Raw genomic sequence first — 17,383 nt, 5'->3', positions numbered from 1 at the left:
AAGTCCCGAGCAGGAACGTTGTGTTGGTTCTCTCGATCGATGATGAGTTCGGGGGAGATGTATTGCTGCCACCAGGCGGAGGTGCGCTGTACAATGCTCTTCTTCTTGGAGTGATTTTGGGTCGGCCCGGACCCTGAATCGACGGCATAGCTCTGCGAAGGGTCGTTTGAGTTGCCATTTAGTTCAATGGCCTCCATGATACGTTTTGCAAAACTAAATAGTCTCGTGTCATGCAAATGAGAGATTCAACACTTCGGAAGAGCGGAAAGGCTCAATCAATTAACTTGCGTATGACGCCATATTCAGTCTATCCATCAAACTCAATCACCGAGTCAATATATACTGTACAGTTTAGAAACCAACCAACCCAAACGCCATGCATGTAAGATGCCCTCATTCCCAACGCCATTCCCAAACTTCCCTTGTGCAATCGAATTGAAATTCACTCATCCGACGGCATCCGCAAATACGCATCAATCGCCGCACTGAATGCCGCAAAGCCTGCACACCCCAGAGCCGCAGCCTGCGGGCCAGCTTTCGCCCCGAGTATCCCTCCGGTGATACACCCGGCCGCAATTCCATTCTTGAGATCGTTCTTTGCGCGCAGACCCTCGATGCAGCACTCCGTGCCGGAGAACAGCAAGCCGACGAGGCCAAAGTTCTTGGCCGATGACCATGACCGTGCACCCATGTCTTTGAAGCCGATCCGAAGTTGTTCCCGCCAGGGGAGATTGGCGATTTCTTGGCCTTTGGGGCTGAAGGGGGTGTCGTAAGACATCTACAAACCCAGACCCCCGGAGCGGTTAGCAAACAATGTGGACGACAAACCCGAAACCAGGGTTGCGGAGGTACGTACACTAGCCATGAATAGGCCAAATGCTCCACCGAGCGCGAAACCCATGGTGCCGGAGATGACGCTTTTGAACGGGCATGACTCCATCGCTGCTTGCACCTGTGTAGTATCCTCCCGGTCAGTCTCATGTTCGACAGGCCCTGCAAAACAATGTAGTCCACCCACCATTTTCACCATTGCCTGCTCCTGGTTCGTCATTCCTACTGCACCGCCAGCGCCAGCGCCAGCGCCAATAGCACCGCCCAAGCCAGCGCCGCCCATCGGCGGCATTCCCGGTAGACTCATCTTCTAACCGTGTATATAGTCGAAGCTTCGGAACGTGACTGACTGGCGTTTATATGGTACAATACCGCGGCCGCAAGGAACTGCTCGATACAACAACCAAGGTCGAGATATCGTCGTATCAAGGACATTGGACAGTCTGGAGCTGTCTCGATTGTCACTCTCGATCGCGACAGGAAAACATCGCAAAATCGAAATTTTCCGGCTGTCCCGATGGACCAGTGACGCAGTTCTTTAGGGTTCGCGCTTGCCGTATTAGGTATAGCGTCGGAAGTATTAATGTTTGCCCTGAGTTGATTGGTGCCTCACAGATCAGGCATCAACAATGCTCCAACGTTAAACTTGAGCACTGCACTGACGCAGCATGCCACGATGAAAGGGAGCCCGTAGCCAGTGTAGATTATGCCTCGCAATTGCATGTGCCATGGCATCACGATCTATTGATTATATACATTTCATGATTCAAAATAGCCAAGAAAAATCGTACAATCAATTCGACTGAGGCACAGAAATGGTGAGCGCCGATTCCCAAAAGTCGGCTGTCCTCCCTCCTGCCTTCTATACAAGCAAAATCGTCATCTCAGTCGTAAGAGAATTGTGAAAAGAAATATATCATGCCAGGTCTGTTGGCCACGGACTAGTCAAAACGGGGGACCCCAATCCTCCTCAACAACATTACGAGGATGCGTGACAGCCGGCACTTCCTTGCGTGGTGGCTTATCCGAGTCCGGCGACACCAGACTCCGCTCCCATTCGGCCATCAGATGTGACGCGGTCTTGGTGAGGTTGGACGGTTTGAAATTGCTCAGTGAGGGCCACGGGATACCATCAGATGCCGATTTGTCGCCCTTTTCCAGACTATGTACATTCCCATCAGCTGAAATCCTGCAATGTCGGAGGGGAATGGCGCCGTTGTCTGACTGACTGATCGCCAACTCACCTCGCGATTGTCCGCGGACTACTGTCCTGGGTCGAAGGCGATTGGTCCCGTTTTGACTCGATCGTGGACCTGCTCGATGACGGCGTGTGCGTCTTTGTTGTTGTTGACGTGGTTGCCTGCGGGATATCCCATGCATCCCAGTCATCATCGTCATCAACGTCGAGCAAGTTCGAATCCTCGCGACCTTTCTGCCCGTCTTGGGTAGTGTGGGCGGGTGCCTTGGCGGATTGTGACGTCTGCCCAGGCGTATCAATTCCGAATTCACTCCAAAACGACGTCTCCTGGTTCTTCCGAGGAGTGGTTTTATTACCAGATGTCTTCGAGGACCCCTCCTTGTCTTTGGAGGACGACGACGTCGCCGTTGACTTGACTCGGTCTGCCGAGATGCCCGGTAATTCGCGGCGCTCGGAGGGCGTCGTGCTTCGCTCCGATCTCGACGACCGACTGCTGGAACGCTGCTGAGATTTTGAACTGGGGGGCTGCAATCCCCTCGCTTCAGTCCCGTATATCCCTTCGTCGCCCACGGTGGCCTGTCGAATGTCCTCCAGAAATGTCCAGAATCCCTCCTTGAAATCCGAGGCCATCTGTCGGCCTGTCTGCAACAATGCTTCTCGAGACGGTGGAGGCATCGACCTGCGCCATTGCGCCATTCCCGAGGATGTTCTGCGCAGCTCGCCCTGTCTCGTTTCAGGCGTACCGCGTTCGACCGAGGGCAAAGTGGCCGACCGGGGATGGCCCGCAATCCTTTGCTCCGAGTCACCCTTTCCGCCGGCCTTTGCTTTGTCCGAGAGCAGCGATAACGTGCGGGCATGCTTCGAGCTTGCAAACACCCGGCGCCCGTTGGCCGAGATCGACACCTCCCCCTCCGGCATATTCCTGACACTGTTCCGCCGTTCGAGTTCCCTGCTGATCCGGGCCTGCACCGACGACTGCTCGGAAGTCTGCGACCCGGCATCGCTTGCCGGCTTCGAGCCATCCTCCGCAACCTCCGCGGTTCTCAGCGTTTTCAGCACCTCGGCATGGTAATTGATCTGATTCCGTTTTCTTTGTTTCTCGTTCGCGGCCCACTGTTTCTTCAACCGGGCCAGCTCCGATTCGGCCCGCTGCAGCTCCTCCCGCAGCTCCAGCACCTTGCGCTCCTGGGATGCAATCGCCGTCAGGAGGTCCGAGCCATCCGCCGAATCGTCAAAGGGTACGGGCGAATTCACAACGAAACGGCCGGGGGACATGCTGCTGACTGGTGTGTCCGTTGGCAGAGCGCTCAAGCCCAACCCGATCGCAGGCGAGTTCTGATCCGATCGCAATCCACCAGACGGGGGGTTGATGGGAAAGTTCAACGTCAGCCGTTTGGCGTGGCGAGCAGCGGCCGTGCTGGGACGCGACGACGACTGGGAGGACTGCTTGTTCTCTGGCGTCGCCGTCGGATCCGCCGCAGCCGAGGAGGCGCCGTTCTCCCGCGGTGGCGACCCATGGTTGGGGTTGGCATGGGTTCCGGGAGCCTCCATATCAGGGCCAGCCTGCATCCGGAAGAGTTTGAGCAAACAAGAAAACAGAAATGGCTCAGAGCATGACGGGGGAAAAGAAGAAAAACAACAGAGACGAGCATCCAATGGCTCTAAAACAACAATAGGGAGAAACAAGGAGCGAACTCCTCGACGGAAAACAAGCCTGAGACGCGAACTCCAGACCAGAAACGCCGGAGGAGCTTAGGCCGCCAAGCCGGCTATGCATGAAAAGGGGTTACCGTATCGATACCAATTATAGTTAGGCGCTAAACCTGATATGGATGAACTGTAATTCATCTGCCAATGGAAGGAGTTCTCGGAATATGGCCGGTAATGAAACGGCCTCGCGGTCTGGACCCGGATTAGCCTTTGGGGGATAGGATTGGCACAAGCAATCAAAACTTCGACAGCAATCATTTCATCAAGCGAGGTAAGATTGTATACACTCTGTCCACAAGTCAGGGATGAAACACGGAATATGACAAGCAACGCTTCACTGCTTGATCCGCCTTTTCCAAGCAGACGGGGCAAAGAAACCTGACTCCATCGTGCAGATATACATCATCCATTCCCATGATACAGTACAGAGTACAGACAAGTGGCAGGGAATCGTAGGACGAAGAGAAATGAGACATATATACCATTCGGGTCATTCACAAAGTTCATCGACACAGAAGTATAAATAGCGACGCGCCGTGACGGTTACCAGGCCGGAGGGTTGCGGTAGTGTACATGGCAGGTATAATATTACGTGGCGAGTCGTGGGTCGTTCTCCGAAAGGCGAATGTTGGAACACGGTGCAGGATGAAGAAGCGAGGATCATACTGCAGGCCATCGATTGCGGAGACCTTCGCTCCACCGCTGGTATAGGACATTGGCGATCTGTTTGGTGTGCTCCATCCCTGGAGTGTGCAACTGCATCGGTGGCGGATTCGCCTGGGCCTCCTGCGCCTGCATGGACTGACGTCGGCGATGGCTTTTGAGGTGAGGGTTATTCTGTGCAAGAACGAGCCGCTGTCTATGGGGCGATTCTGGCTGCGAAGGTTCTGGGAGGAGAGGGCGCAGTTTTGGGTCGCTGGGACAAGTCAGCAAGGATCGTTTGTTCTCAAACGTAAGGAAACCCACGTTTTCATCTTTTCATTACAAAGCCTCAGGATATGATAGAGCCCTTCGGGATCGACCATCTCCAGGTCGCTAATGGCCTCTGCGACGCGAGAAATGGCTTCTCGTTTCTCGTGATCGCAGGTGTTAGCCAGGACTTCCTGACAGGCCAATCCGATGCCTTTGCTGTATGCCCTTCGGCCCAATTGCGCTTCCTTGGTCTCGTGCCGGGTCGACTCGTCGAAGAGCGTCTTGGGGCAGGCATTCTCATCCATACCAAAGGGTACCGGGTACTGGCGCTCGGAGTCGTCGCCCATCCCATTGGACACGCGTCGAAATTGGCGCACCGTTGACGGACTGTTTCCAAAGCTTAGGTCTACGCCGAGCGGCTGCTTCACACCACTTGAACGTCGTTTTTGGTTGGTCCTCCTGACGGATGGTGACCGATCAGGGGCCGGGGTCCGTCGCACAGTGGAGTTTGCCACGGGTTTCGCAGGCTGTTGCGGGCTTGTGATATGGAGATCTTCCAATTTCTCGCGAGGATCCTCGAACGAATCGGTGAAGACAGGGTTCTTGACCGTCGGCGCTCTGACGGTGTCAAAGATCCATCCGTCGTCGTCGTCGTCATTGGGAGTCATGTCGGTCCTGTAAAGGTCAGCTTTGGTGATCATTGCGGACTGGACGACACCTACATAGTCTCTGCGTAATACTTGATTCGATCGCCGCCGCCTTGGCCGACGTCCCACTCCCGCTTGCGCCGAATGAGCTCTTGCAGAGCCTCCGTCTTGCCCGCGTTGCGGACAAACTTGTGCTTCAGCAGCTCCTTCGCCGTTGGCCGGCGGTCCGGGTCCTTGATCAAGCACTGCGCGATGAAGTCCTTGAACGTTTGGGAGAACTGGTCGCCCTCGAGCCGCGGCGCGGGCGCCTTGGGAATGTGGAACAGCACCTTCATTGGATGTGTCCCGGCATGCGGTGGCTCTCCGTTGGCCATCTCCATTGCGCTGATGCCGAGAGACCAGATGTCGGCCTTGAAATCGTAACCGGCCTGTTGGATCACCTCGGGCGCCATCCAAAATGGCGTGCCGACAAAGGTGTTCCGCTGCGACTTGATGTTGGTCAATTGGGCGGCGACCCCAAAGTCCGCCAGCTTGACCTTGCCGGTGTCGGAGAGGAGGACATTGGCTGCTTTGACGTCTCGGTGGATCTTGCCTTCACGGTGCAGGTAATCCAGCCCTAGCAGAAGCTCGCGACAGATGATGGCGATATGCGCTTCGCTGAAGACGCCCGGTTTGAGCTGATTTTTCTGTCAGTATCGCTGCGGCGACGCGACGGATAAGGGCTCATACCAGATCCAAACATGACCCACCCCCCAGATATTCCATCACAATCCATAGTTTGTGGCCGCGCAGAAAGCTCGCTTTGTATTGGGTCACGTAGGGACTGGCGCATGCGGCAAGGACGGAGATTTCTTGCTGGATTTCTTGAATGTCATCCTCGCTGGACTCGAGGTCGATCTGGTCCGGCCGATTAGACGAATTGGTCGCGACATGGAGCCAACGCAGTCACTCACATGCTTAATTGCGACGACTTCCCCCGTTTCTTTTTCAATGGCTTTGTATACTGTGCCGAAGCTGCCGCCTAAACAATGGCTTAGTAGTCTGCATGCGCGGCGCCTTTGGGACCAACCACGCACTTCCCAGCTCCTCCAGCATTTCATATCGGCTTGCCATGTCGGTCGCCATTGTTTCCCGTTCTCTGCTCCAGTCAATTGAGCCAGCTATTTCCCGACTGCAAACAGCGCTCCAGAGGCACGGAGAGGAGAAGCACAGAGAATTCTTGTCTGGAGAAGCGGAGCAACCTCGGACAGCCCTCGCATCCTCTAATCCGATTCTAGCGGTTTCCCCTCCTCGTCAGATTTTGAAGCTTTTTTGGCCTTCGCTTGGCCTTGCTTGGGACCACCTCGAGGGGAAACATTGGTCGCTCTGAGCAACCGGCGCTAAGCTCACTAGCGGTTCGCCTCGGATCCTCGCTGCCACAACAAATAGCCATTCCGCCCTTGCATGCCTGGCTGCAGCGTGATAAGCATCTTATCAGAGGAATTCTGGGGTTATTGACAGATCTACAGACTCTCAACGTGCAATGGACGATCCCTTATCATGGTTACTTATTTCAAGTATTGACCTGCACGATGGTGGAAGTTTTCGAGCAGCGTGGCTCGTATTCAGAAAAAAACAAAATGCTAGTTAACTGAGCGAATGGTGCTTCGGAATCCAATCAAATTGATCAATCCATTTCGGAGTATTTGCCCCGAGATAGATATCCAGCGATACGTAAGTACGGAGTACTAGAGAGTACCTATCTGTGGAATGTGCAGAAGCCATGCTCTTTGAACGACGTGAGATCTGATCATGGAGAGCAATCGATCGGAATGGCCTCCATCTAGGTACTGTACTCCCTCGATAAGCCTGGGAATTGGCGGAAAACGCGCCTCCGGCCTCTAACCGCAGAATCCACGGCCAAGTCACCGGGTCCGCGGAGTTCACGGACCTCAAGGCGAGACTCAGCGTCCAGAATTCTGGATCTTTAGGGCTTGGCTTTTCACTCCTTCACAACAAACCCCTCACGCGATGTCGATTTTCCTCCGATTCCTCCAGCGCTGGTGCTCGACAGTCCATCCAGACCGGGATGGCCGCAGGGGATCATGGGTTCCAGTGACCAGGTAGTCGAGTCGCGGCCGGAGCAAACGGCGGCAGCGGTCCATGAGCCGATCTCTCCGCCGCCTTTTGAGCGAGAAAGGTGGAATCGTCCCAAATCCAATCCGTTTCGGCTGCTGGCGTCGTTCTTTTCGTTCTTTCTGTCGGGGATGAACGATGCTGCGTATGGGGTATTTCTACCTGGGTCCGACTGATTTCTCTGGCAATAGCTAACTTCTTCCCTAGGCCCTACTACCATATGTAAGTCCGGTCCCTGCAAGCTGTAGGCAGTTCGATTTAATGCGAGAACGTGAAGATCCAATCATACTACGGTCTCAATTATACAAATGTCTCGTTCATCTTCCTGGCGCCATTCGGAGGCTACACAGTGGCCGCGTTTACCAATGCTATGATCCATGCCCGCTTCGGCCAACGCGGAGTTGCCATCGTGGCGCCCGCCCTGCATATCGCGGACTACGTGATCACCTGCCTGCACCCGCCCTTTCCCGCGATTGTCGTTGCGGCCTTCCTAGGCGGACTAGCCAATGGCCTGCTCGATGCAGCCTGGAGTGCCTGGATCGGACAGATGGAGAAGGCCAACATCGTTCAGGGTGTGCTGCATTCGATGTATTCCGTAGGAGCCACTATATGCCCGCTGATCGCCACAAGCATGGTCACCCAGCTAAATATGGGGTGGTACGAATTCTTTTACCTCATGGTTCGTTGGCCGATGAGAGACGCAAGGGGCGAAGCTGACTCGTCCAGGTTGGGGCATCCGCATTCGAGGCGGTCACCCTATCCTTGACCTTCTGGAATAAGACCGGGATCATCTACCAGCAGCAGGCGCACGGCGATTCCGAGGCGCCGTCTCACGAGAAGACCGGCAACCGCAGGGCCCTGATGAACAAGATCACATGGCTCTGCAGCTGCTTCTTCTTCTTCTACCTCTGCATCGAGGTGACCATGAGCGGCTGGATCACCTCGTTCATGCTGAACGTGCGGCGGGCGTCACCCTACGAGGCCGGTCTCAGCTCGACCCTGTTCTGGGCGGGCCAGACCGCTGGGCGCGCCTTCCTGGGGCCCGTGACGGAACGCTACGGGGAGCGGCTCTGCGTGTCCATCTACCTGGCCCTCTCCATCGCACTGGAGCTGGTCTTTTGGTTGGTCCCGCATTTCCTGGCGTCGGCCATCGCCGTGTCGTTCCTGGGGCTGTTCTTAGGGCCAATGTTTCCAAGCGCTACCATCATGGCGGCGAAGCTGCTGCCGCGGCATTTGCACGTTAGTTCTCTGGGGTTTTCAATCGCCATTGGTGGGACGGGAGGTGCCATTGGACCGTTTGTGGTTGGCCCGATTGCGCACGCTCGGGGCGTGTGGGTGTTGCAGCCGATTGTGCTCGCGCTGCTGGGGGTTCTCGCCGTTCTGTGGCTGGTATTCCCAAGAATCAAGAATGAAGAATCCGAGAGCACTCGATAGGAAAACAGTTCCCCTTAGGTCAGTTCTGGTGCTCGATGCGTGACTGTCGACACATCGATTTGATGAGTCAACTTCCATCATTACTACTGAGCAATTGGTGCTGTAAATGCACGAGAATGGTCGAAACCTGGCATGTTCACCAAGACTGAGCTTCCCCCTTTCCCCAGATCTGTACTCTGTACTCGTAGTGGGTGACCGTGGCAATGCGCAATACCAGAACACCTGCACCAAGATGAACATTCTCACAAGAGTCCCGATCTGAACACAAGATCCGGAGACCGTACTCGTAGTTATCCCGGATAATGGTCGTCAAGCAGTCATGATCAAAGTCTAAACTCCATGCCAAGCAAGATTGTACGGCCGAGAAAGCTTCGGGCCGATGTCGAGATTCAACTTATAAAAACACACCGAAGTCGGCGAAGACGGGGTCGATTCCTCTCCTCAACCCTCCCATCATGTCCGCGACGCGAGGATTCGCCGTGTCCCTGCGACGGGTTCGAGTTCCGCGGTGCGGGAGGACCGCAGCGCGCTCGACAGTAGCGCCACTTACGACCTCCCCGATCCCGTCCTCCTATCGCTCGTTCACCCACAGCGCGCCTCGCTCAGCCGCCTCCAAAAAAGTCCAATTAACCGCTAACGCGTACCCGAACATCAAGCGAAACCCGAGCTTTGCCCAAGTCACTCCGGAACATGTCCGGTCCTTCAAGGACCTGCTCGGCGCGGAATCCGCGGTCATCGACGGCGTCACGGCCGACGCGACGGACGACCTCGAGCCGTTCAACACCGACTGGATGCGCAAGTACTCCGGCCAGACGCGGCTGGTGCTGAGGCCGCAGAGTACCGAGCAAGTTAGCCAGATTCTGCGGTACTGCAACGAGCACAAGCTGGCCGTTGTGCCGCAGGGCGGCAACACGGGACTGGTTGGCGGCTCGGTGCCCGTGTTTGACGAGATTGTGATCAACCTCTCGCGGATGAACCGCATTCATTCGTTCGACGAGGAATCCGGGGTCTTGGTCGCGGATGCAGGCGTGATTCTCGAGGTCGCCGACCAATACCTGGCGGAGCGAGGGTTCCTGTTCCCGCTCGACTTGGGTGCCAAGGGGTCGTGCCATATTGGAGGGAATGTTGCGACCAACGCCGGCGGTCTCCGCCTACTGCGCTACGGGAGCTTGCACGGCAACGTTCTGGGGCTGGAGGCCGTGCTGCCCGACGGCACCGTCGTGGACGCCTTGTCGACACTGCGCAAGAACAATACGGGCTACGATCTGAAGCAGTTGTTTATCGGGTCCGAGGGAACCATTGGTATCGTCACCAAGGTCTCGATTCTGTGTCCCCCGCGCCCCAAGGCCGTCAATGTCGCCTACTTTGGACTGGAGAGCTACGACCACGTGCGGCGCGCGTTCCGAGAGGCCAAGGGCCAGCTCTCGGAGATTTTGTCCGCCTTTGAGCTGATGGACGGCCGCAGCCAGAGCCTCGTGCGCGAGTCTACGGGCAACAAATCGCCGTTGGAAGGGGAGTACCCGTTCTACTGCCTGATTGAAACGAACGGATCGAATGCCGAGCACGACTTTGCCAAGCTCGAAACCTTCCTGGAGCACGTCATGGGCGAGGGCATCGTGGCGGACGGCGTGCTCGCGCAGGACGAGACGCAGGCGCAAAGTCTGTGGCGCTGGCGGGAGGGTATCACCGAGGCTCTCAGCCACCTCGGCGGCACCTACAAGTACGACGTGTCGATCCCTCTGCCGGAGCTCTACCAACTGGTCGAGGACTGCAAGGCACGGTTGACGGAACGCGGGTTGGTCGGCGATGACGAGTCCTTCCCTGTCCGCGCCGTCGTCGGCTACGGCCACATGGGCGATGCGAATCTGCACCTCAACGTCTCGGTGCGCCAGTACAACAAGGAGGTGGAGAAGGCCATTGAGCCGTGGGTGTACGAGTGGCTTCAGAAGCGGCACGGCAGCATCAGCGCCGAGCACGGCCTGGGTCTCGCGAAGAAAGAGTTCATCGGCTACAGCCAGAATCAGACGGCGATCAATCTCATGTTGCAGTTGAAGCGGTTGTATGATCCGGTAAGTCGGTTTGATCTCCGCATCGATTGATTTCGAGACGCTGACGATTTGCAGAATGGGATTATGAATCCGTACAAATATATCTGATCAGGAGAGGGTGTAAAATAAAATACTTGAATATGAAAATAGACCGCTATGAAATAGAAACTAGATGAAACAATTGTGTTCTAGAATCTCTGATAGAAATTCTCGTCCCAGTAGTGAGTACTAAGTGATGTCAATATCAATCCACCGCGGGGCTCTGAAATTCAACCCCCTCGATCGGAATTTAAAAATTCATTCATCATACCTCGAGCCCAACAATGGCTTACTCTGCTTTAATCACCGGCGCTACCGGCCTTTTGGGCCGCGAGATCTTCAACACTTTCAAAAAGGCCGGGTGGTTGACTGTTGGTCAAGGTTTCAGCCGAGCAAAACCGCCGACGATCATCAAGGCCAACCTCGAGGATCCGGATGAGATCATTCGGATGCTGGAAGAGGCAAAGTACGTATCAACGCGACTGTCTTAAGTTTGTTTGAAGCTCTTAACTGACCGGGTTCTACGAAGGCCTCAGGTTATTGTTCACAGTACGAGCCCGCCCACCCGTCGATTCCATTTACGTCCAGCCTGAATGCTGATGGAGTTGTTGTCATTTCTCCCCAGGCGCTGCGAACCGCTCCCCGGACGCATGCGAGAAGAACCCCGAGCAAGCCCAGCGGCTCAATGTCGACGCAACGCGGACGCTCGCCCAGGCGGCCTCTCAGCGGGGCATCCTGCTGATCTACATCTCCACCGACTACGTGTTCCCGGGGGCTGAAGGTGAGGCGCCCTACGAAGCGGATGCGCCGACGCGGCCGACGAACCGATACGGCGAGCTGAAGCGCGACGGGGAAGTTGCCGTGCTGGAGGCGACGCGCGAGACGGGACTCGGACTGGTGCTGCGCGTACCGCTGCTGTACGGGCCGGCGGAGTCGAACAGCGAGAGCGCAGTCAATGTCCTGCTGGACCAGATCGCGCGGGCGCGGGACCCTGCGGCGCCGCCCATCAGTATGGACGACTGGTCCCAGCGCTACCCGACCAACACGCAAGATGTGGCGCGCGTCTGCAACGACGTCGCGGTGCGGTACATTCAGGTACGCAGCAAGGGGGGCGACTTGAAGCAGATGCCGAAGATTCTGCAGTTCTCGGCAGAGGAGCGCATGACCAAGTATGAAATGTGCCAGGTCCTGGCGCGCATCCTGGGCATGGAGATCCCCGCGATGGTCCCAAACCGCAAGGGCAATGACCCCGGCGCCGCCGTGCAGAGGCCGTTCAACACGAAGCTGTCAACGAGGGTGCTGGCGGAGTTGGGGATTAACCTGCACGCTCAAAAGTTCGAGGAGTGGTGGTGAGTATCCATTTTCCAGGGCTTGATGAATTCAGGCTGATGGGCATTCAGGCGTGAGGCTCTCAAAGGGAGATCCGTGTAGATAGACTAGCCGAATTAAGTAATAATCAGTGGCTCCCAGCCAATCAGAAGGAGTGCATGTACGGAACTCTTCAAGGGAGTGGTATGATGGACCAATCAGATGCGATGTCTCCTGGTCCATTTGGCCAATGGGCGCAAACAAAGTACGATCTGGTCTTTGACATGGAGAGCGGTAAAATTGCGCATTTGATCCAGGGAGCATACATAAAAATTGGCCGGATGTGATGCGTCTTGAGCAAGCAAAAGTCAAGCAGAAACCGGGCACGGGACGGAGTACTTTGTCGCAAAAATCCCTTGGCCTCTACCTACGTGTTGGGCATCGCAACTCTCCAAACCCCAAAATCGCACGCTGATTGAGTCATCTTGACGATTGTTGCAAGACAACTCGCCAGTATTCCCATATCCCTCCCTTTGCGTTCTCTCCAAGCGGGATACATTCATTCTCTAAGGCATACCGTCACGTGTGACGACAACGAAGGAGGTCAATGCATTGACAACTGTACGTGCATGTACTGTACCTTTCCGCGCTGCAGCAAAGAGCAGCCCCCCTGATGCTGAACCCCAAACTAGGTTGCTGCAAGTCTGCAGCTTGACAATCTGCGGCGCGGTAGATCATCTGGGGCAAAGTCGACGAGAAACAGCATGGCGAATTGAAGAAATATGCCCTGCTCTCTGGAAGTGAATTGCGTCGTGACCGAGAACCTCCAGATAGGGTATCAATCACAAATAACCTTCTAGGGCACGGCTGTTAAGCGAGCTCACACTGGGATCATGAGGACTCACACCCACAATTGATCCTGCTCACTCGTTTTTTTGTTTCTTTTTCCATGGATGGGTGCTTACGGACGTCGCCTTTTCATCTACACAGGACACCTCCGTGAAGAGCACCTGGTGGACTCGTCTATTCCTTGTTTTCCACATTACTTGCTGCAAAGTCACGGAGTGAGACATTCTGATTTTATTTTTCCCCTATTTCAGCTCCGCAATGGAACCCCCAGGGTCGCCATCCGGACCCCCAAAATTCTCAAGGTACCGCTCCGTCCGCCGTCCGGCTACCGCGGCAGCCAAGGACGGAGCGGCGCCGGCGCCGCGCAATGTCCTGGAGGAGACTGTGCAGCCGAATCAACCCCAAGGCGACACGTTGACACGGAGCAAGTCGCGGTACAGACGGCCTCGAGCGGCGACAACGGGCCATCAGGCGGCGCCTCCACATGTCCCGTCAATCCCACAGCCTGCCACGCCGTCTCACATGAATCCCAGTGCGCAAAGCCAGCCCAAGGGGACGATTGCACCGCAGCCACAGTACGGCCAGGTCGAGTCGAAAAGTCGACCGCAGGATGATGATGAAGAAGAGCTGTCGCCCGAGGAAAAGGCACGGCTGCGCGAAGAAGCCATGAGAAAACTGACCATGGCGGAACGGACTTATTCTGAGCCATGTCATCACGTCCGACACCAAAAGAAGGCCGAGAGTAAAGGCAACTGCAATTCTGGCAACAGCAGCGAGCAGAAACGCTCCTCGTGGAAAAACAAGCTCGGCCTGCTTCGGGCAAAGAGTGAGCGTTCGGTCAACCAGAACGACTCTGGAGCTGCAAAATTCGCCCCGGGCATCGATGCACCTATCTCGGCCGTCAACGCCGGCGAACGCAGAGTGACGGTACGAGTCGGATCGTTCACGACGACCTTGCCCGTCACGGCGACGACGCGTGTGGACGATTTGATCCAAGCTGCCGCGGCTGTGCTTTCTGGGAAGGTCAACCCGCGAACCGCGGTTCTCCTCGAGCACTTTGTCGCTTTGGGCCTGGAGCGTCCGCTGCGGCGGTACGAACACGTCCGGGACGTGATGAACTCATGGGCGTCGGACGATGCCAACATGCTGATTCTCTTGCCACACCTCGAGGGCCACGATGCGAGCATCCTGGAACTCCATGGCGCGCCGGTCGCGCAGCTCGCCGACTCCACGACGTTCCACCTCTACCACTCGTCGCGGCCCGGCAAATGGGACAAGCGCTACATTACGCTGCGGGCAGACGGCCAGGTGACCGTAACCAAAAAGCCCGACTCCAGAGACCCCAAGAACTTTACCAATATCTGCCATTTATCTGACTTTGATATCTACACGCCGACGCCGCGCCACAAGTCCAAGGTGCTCAAGCCGCCGAAACAGTACTGCTATGCGGTCAAGAGCCAGCAAAAGTCGACCATGTTTTTGACGACCGAGAATTTCGTGCATTACTTTGCGACCAATGACGCGGGTCTGGCACAGCGCTGGTTCGATGCCGTGCATGGTTGGCGCAGCTGGTACCATGTGCACGCGCTTGGCGCGGGACAGGATTGCGACCTCGCGGCACAGGGACCTGCCAAACCTCTCATTGACATGGCGGGCGAACCCGAACCTGGATCGGCGACTGTGGAAATGTTTCTCCGCAAGAAGCAGGACCGCAGCCGCGGGCCGCCGCCGACCTCGTTCCCGGCCTCACTCGCCCCGGACACTAAGAGCACACCACAGAGCCAGTCACAGCTCCCGACCCCGTCCTCCCGCGACGAGGACCGAGAGGTCGACGACTCGGACACGTTCTCGCCAACGGGTCTTCTCGGGCGGACGTACAGCCAGCGGCGGGCGGCGCAGCGAGAGCGCGAGCGCGAGCAGGATGAGCCGTTCCTCGCACATGGGCTGCTCAAGACGTTGAGCTCGACGGGCTCGACGGCAGGCTCGTCGGGAGGCTCGTCGCAGTACGTGCTGAGCAATTCGTCCAGCCGCGGGCCCAGCCGGTCCAACACTGTGCGCTCGCATGCTGCGCGTAGCCGCTCCAACTCCGCAGCAGCACAAAAACCCAAACTTCTGACCGATCCCACCCAGGACCACCCGCTGCCGTCTTCCGTGAACCTCCCCCATCGTGGCAGGGGTGTCCGCGTCCCCGCGGGCGTGCCGCTGGTCGACGCCGCGACGGGCCCGGACATGTCCTCGCCACTCCCTAGCTCGACGTGGCGAGGACGCCCTGGGACGGCGGGCGGCGGTACTGCTCCGACTCCAACAACTGGTCTGGGTCCTGGTTATGGTTCCGGCGGCCCGTTCATGCCGGATAGTCTCCTGGCGCAGACGGCGAGTGCGGGTAGTGTGCCTGAGCCTGGTACCGGACCCGGCGCGAAGACGGGCCGCGGTGTGGCGACGGGCGATCGCTATGCTACGCGGCCGCTGCTCGATTTGTCCCCGTCGAGTGAGTTTACGGCGGGGAGTCTACTGGATCGGATCGCGCGGTGATTTGTTCCTGTGTTCGTGGTTCTTTTTTTCTGTATCAGTACGAGTTACGACTATGATTCGTTATAGCGTTGTATACATTAGGTGCATTATTATTATTCCTTTACAATCGATTGATCGATTGGTGTTGATTCTGCTGTAGCCTCTTCTTGGACTGAAGAAAATTTATGACATCAGATCTGATCCCCGCAATCAATCCCACTTCAAGCCACAACAACAACACAAACACTTTTTTCCAACCCCAATTCAAAGAGAGGGAAAAGGGAGAAACAAAAATCGAGAAAAAATGACCTGGTTCCAAAAACAATTCACCCTCCCCAGCCGCGCCCGCGGCAGCTACCTCATCACCGACCACGTCCTTCGCGAAGTGCCGCAGATCTCCGAGTACAAGGTGGGCCTGCTGCACCTGTTCATCCAGCACACGAGCTGCGCGCTGTCGCTGAACGAGAACTGGGACGAAGATGTACGGGAGGATATGAGCGATGCGTTGGATCGGATTGTGCCGTCGGGGGGGAGGCAGATGTATCGGCATAGTGCGGAGGGGGATGATGATATGCCGGTATGTAGTACTCTATTTCCCTGATCTGTTTCTTTTCTTTTTTTACTGTTTTTACTATCGAGTTTAAAGATGCTGATTGATTTTGTTTAGGCACATATCAAATCCGCATTGGTTGGAGCGAGTGTTACCATCCCCATTTCGAATGGGAAACTCGCAACGGGGACCTGGCAAGGGATCTGGTACTTGGAGTTCCGACAGAGTCGGCATACGAGGAAGGTTGTTGCTACGATTCAGGGAGAAAAGTTCTGAATATGGATCCTTTTTTGTTTCCGGAAGAAAATCGAGTCACAATGTACATACAATTTGAATACACTGGTCAATGGTCTATCTCTGTTCGTATCCCCCTTCGGTCACCCGCTGCGTTTCGTTCACCTCGGCGGAGTCACCCGTGGGCTCGAGAGGGTATGGCGTGCTGGGGAGGGACTTGAGGAATTCGCGATGTTGTTCGTGGGCCTATTTTATTCCTTTTAGCTTAGTGTCACTGCACACAACCGAATGCAACTTACAAATGGAAGCCCGCAGTAATTGCACGTCGCAATCTCGGGCTTATCCGTATTGATAAAGATCCGCGGATGGCCGAGCGGGCCACCACCGCCGTCGCACGACACAACTCTCTGCTTCGTCCAGCGGACGGGTTGTTTATGGATCAACTCGATGGCGGCATATGGACGGGGCTAAAAAGAACACCATCAACACAAAAGGTCACCCCAATGAATCTTAGGAGAGGAAAAAACAAAAAAACAAAGATTGACCTACCTGCGCCTCCATAATCGTCTGCTCAAACCGTGGGCCCGACATCCCCAGCTCCCGAGGCTGCTGACTGGGCGCCCAGGTCGTGGCGCGGTTGGGCGCCTGCAGCTGCCGCGCCTGCTCGCCCGCGTCCGGGGCCTCGGCGATGGTCACTCCCTCCAAGGAGGTCGGCACGGCGTTGGTCTCGGAGACGTTGGGCGTGGGTTTGCGTGGTGTCGGGTCGTTGGTCGGGACGGCGTCTTGCGTGAGTCGGGGAGCGGTTATCGAGTATGCGGCTGCCGCTCGCGGGGATTGCACGGCGAGGCGTGCGCCGTGCGACCGCAGAGTGGCCGCCGAGGAGGCGATGCGGGAGAACATCATGGGAGAGTTGTTGTACGGTGAGGGATCAATTCCGCTCGGGGAAAGAGAGAGGTGGTGAGGTACCGTCGTTGGAGGCGTGGAATTCAAGAAGGTT

The 17,383-nt window shown here is 56.4% G+C and overlaps 9 protein-coding genes across 9 annotated transcripts; 5 read left to right on the top strand and 4 right to left on the bottom strand.

The window, feature by feature from the left end:
* Positions 1-442: 442 nt before the first annotated feature.
* On the bottom strand, positions 443-1,138 carry VTN31DRAFT_5113 (uncharacterized protein; the record flags this gene model as incomplete). Its single annotated transcript, XM_069405577.1, has 3 exons — positions 443-778; positions 857-952; positions 1,019-1,138. The coding sequence occupies 3 exons, from the start codon at positions 1,136-1,138 to the stop codon at positions 443-445; spliced, it is 552 nt and encodes a 183-aa protein (XP_069260626.1).
* A 638-nt stretch (positions 1,139-1,776) lies between these two features.
* Positions 1,777-3,598, bottom strand: VTN31DRAFT_5112 (uncharacterized protein; the record flags this gene model as incomplete). Its single annotated transcript, XM_069405576.1, has 2 exons — positions 1,777-1,993; positions 2,076-3,598. 2 exons carry the CDS (start codon positions 3,596-3,598, stop codon positions 1,777-1,779), a joined length of 1,740 nt encoding a protein of 579 aa, XP_069260625.1.
* An 801-nt stretch (positions 3,599-4,399) lies between these two features.
* VTN31DRAFT_5111 (uncharacterized protein) lies at positions 4,400-6,423 on the bottom strand (the record flags this gene model as incomplete). The annotated part of the gene is made up of 6 exons (XM_069405575.1): positions 4,400-4,655; positions 4,706-5,326; positions 5,374-5,975; positions 6,028-6,195; positions 6,252-6,319; positions 6,375-6,423. 6 exons carry the CDS (start codon positions 6,421-6,423, stop codon positions 4,400-4,402), a joined length of 1,764 nt encoding a protein of 587 aa, XP_069260624.1.
* A 959-nt stretch (positions 6,424-7,382) lies between these two features.
* Positions 7,383-8,847, top strand: VTN31DRAFT_5110 (uncharacterized protein; the record flags this gene model as incomplete). Its single annotated transcript, XM_069405574.1, has 4 exons — positions 7,383-7,565; positions 7,621-7,635; positions 7,691-8,092; positions 8,140-8,847. 4 exons carry the CDS (start codon positions 7,383-7,385, stop codon positions 8,845-8,847), a joined length of 1,308 nt encoding a protein of 435 aa, XP_069260623.1.
* Positions 8,848-9,302: 455 nt separating this feature from the next.
* Positions 9,303-11,003, top strand: VTN31DRAFT_5109 (uncharacterized protein; the record flags this gene model as incomplete). Its single annotated transcript, XM_069405572.1, has 2 exons — positions 9,303-10,916; positions 10,971-11,003. 2 exons carry the CDS (start codon positions 9,303-9,305, stop codon positions 11,001-11,003), a joined length of 1,647 nt encoding a protein of 548 aa, XP_069260622.1.
* A 215-nt stretch (positions 11,004-11,218) lies between these two features.
* Positions 11,219-12,365, top strand: VTN31DRAFT_5108 (uncharacterized protein; the record flags this gene model as incomplete). The annotated part of the gene is made up of 4 exons (XM_069405571.1): positions 11,219-11,400; positions 11,464-11,483; positions 11,560-12,283; positions 12,335-12,365. The coding sequence occupies 4 exons, from the start codon at positions 11,219-11,221 to the stop codon at positions 12,363-12,365; spliced, it is 957 nt and encodes a 318-aa protein (XP_069260621.1).
* Positions 12,366-13,349: 984 nt separating this feature from the next.
* Positions 13,350-15,623, top strand: VTN31DRAFT_5107 (uncharacterized protein; the record flags this gene model as incomplete). The annotated part of the gene is made up of 1 exon (XM_069405570.1): positions 13,350-15,623. One exon carries the CDS (start codon positions 13,350-13,352, stop codon positions 15,621-15,623), a length of 2,274 nt encoding a protein of 757 aa, XP_069260620.1.
* Positions 15,624-15,906: 283 nt separating this feature from the next.
* Positions 15,907-16,428, top strand: VTN31DRAFT_5106 (uncharacterized protein; the record flags this gene model as incomplete). The annotated part of the gene is made up of 2 exons (XM_069405569.1): positions 15,907-16,179; positions 16,270-16,428. The coding sequence occupies 2 exons, from the start codon at positions 15,907-15,909 to the stop codon at positions 16,426-16,428; spliced, it is 432 nt and encodes a 143-aa protein (XP_069260619.1).
* Positions 16,429-16,503: 75 nt separating this feature from the next.
* Positions 16,504-17,289, bottom strand: VTN31DRAFT_5105 (uncharacterized protein; the record flags this gene model as incomplete). Its single annotated transcript, XM_069405568.1, has 3 exons — positions 16,504-16,632; positions 16,686-16,853; positions 16,936-17,289. 3 exons carry the CDS (start codon positions 17,287-17,289, stop codon positions 16,504-16,506), a joined length of 651 nt encoding a protein of 216 aa, XP_069260618.1.
* Between the last annotated feature and the right edge of the window lie 94 nt (positions 17,290-17,383).

This window comes from Thermomyces dupontii (genome assembly GCF_041956625.1).
Source record: "Thermomyces dupontii strain NRRL 2155 unplaced genomic scaffold VTN31scaffold_4, whole genome shotgun sequence".
Classification (NCBI taxonomy): Eukaryota; Fungi; Ascomycota; class Eurotiomycetes; order Eurotiales; family Trichocomaceae; genus Thermomyces; species Thermomyces dupontii.
Note: the sequence above shows the minus strand (reverse complement) of the source record. Positions and strands in the feature narration are given on the sequence as shown.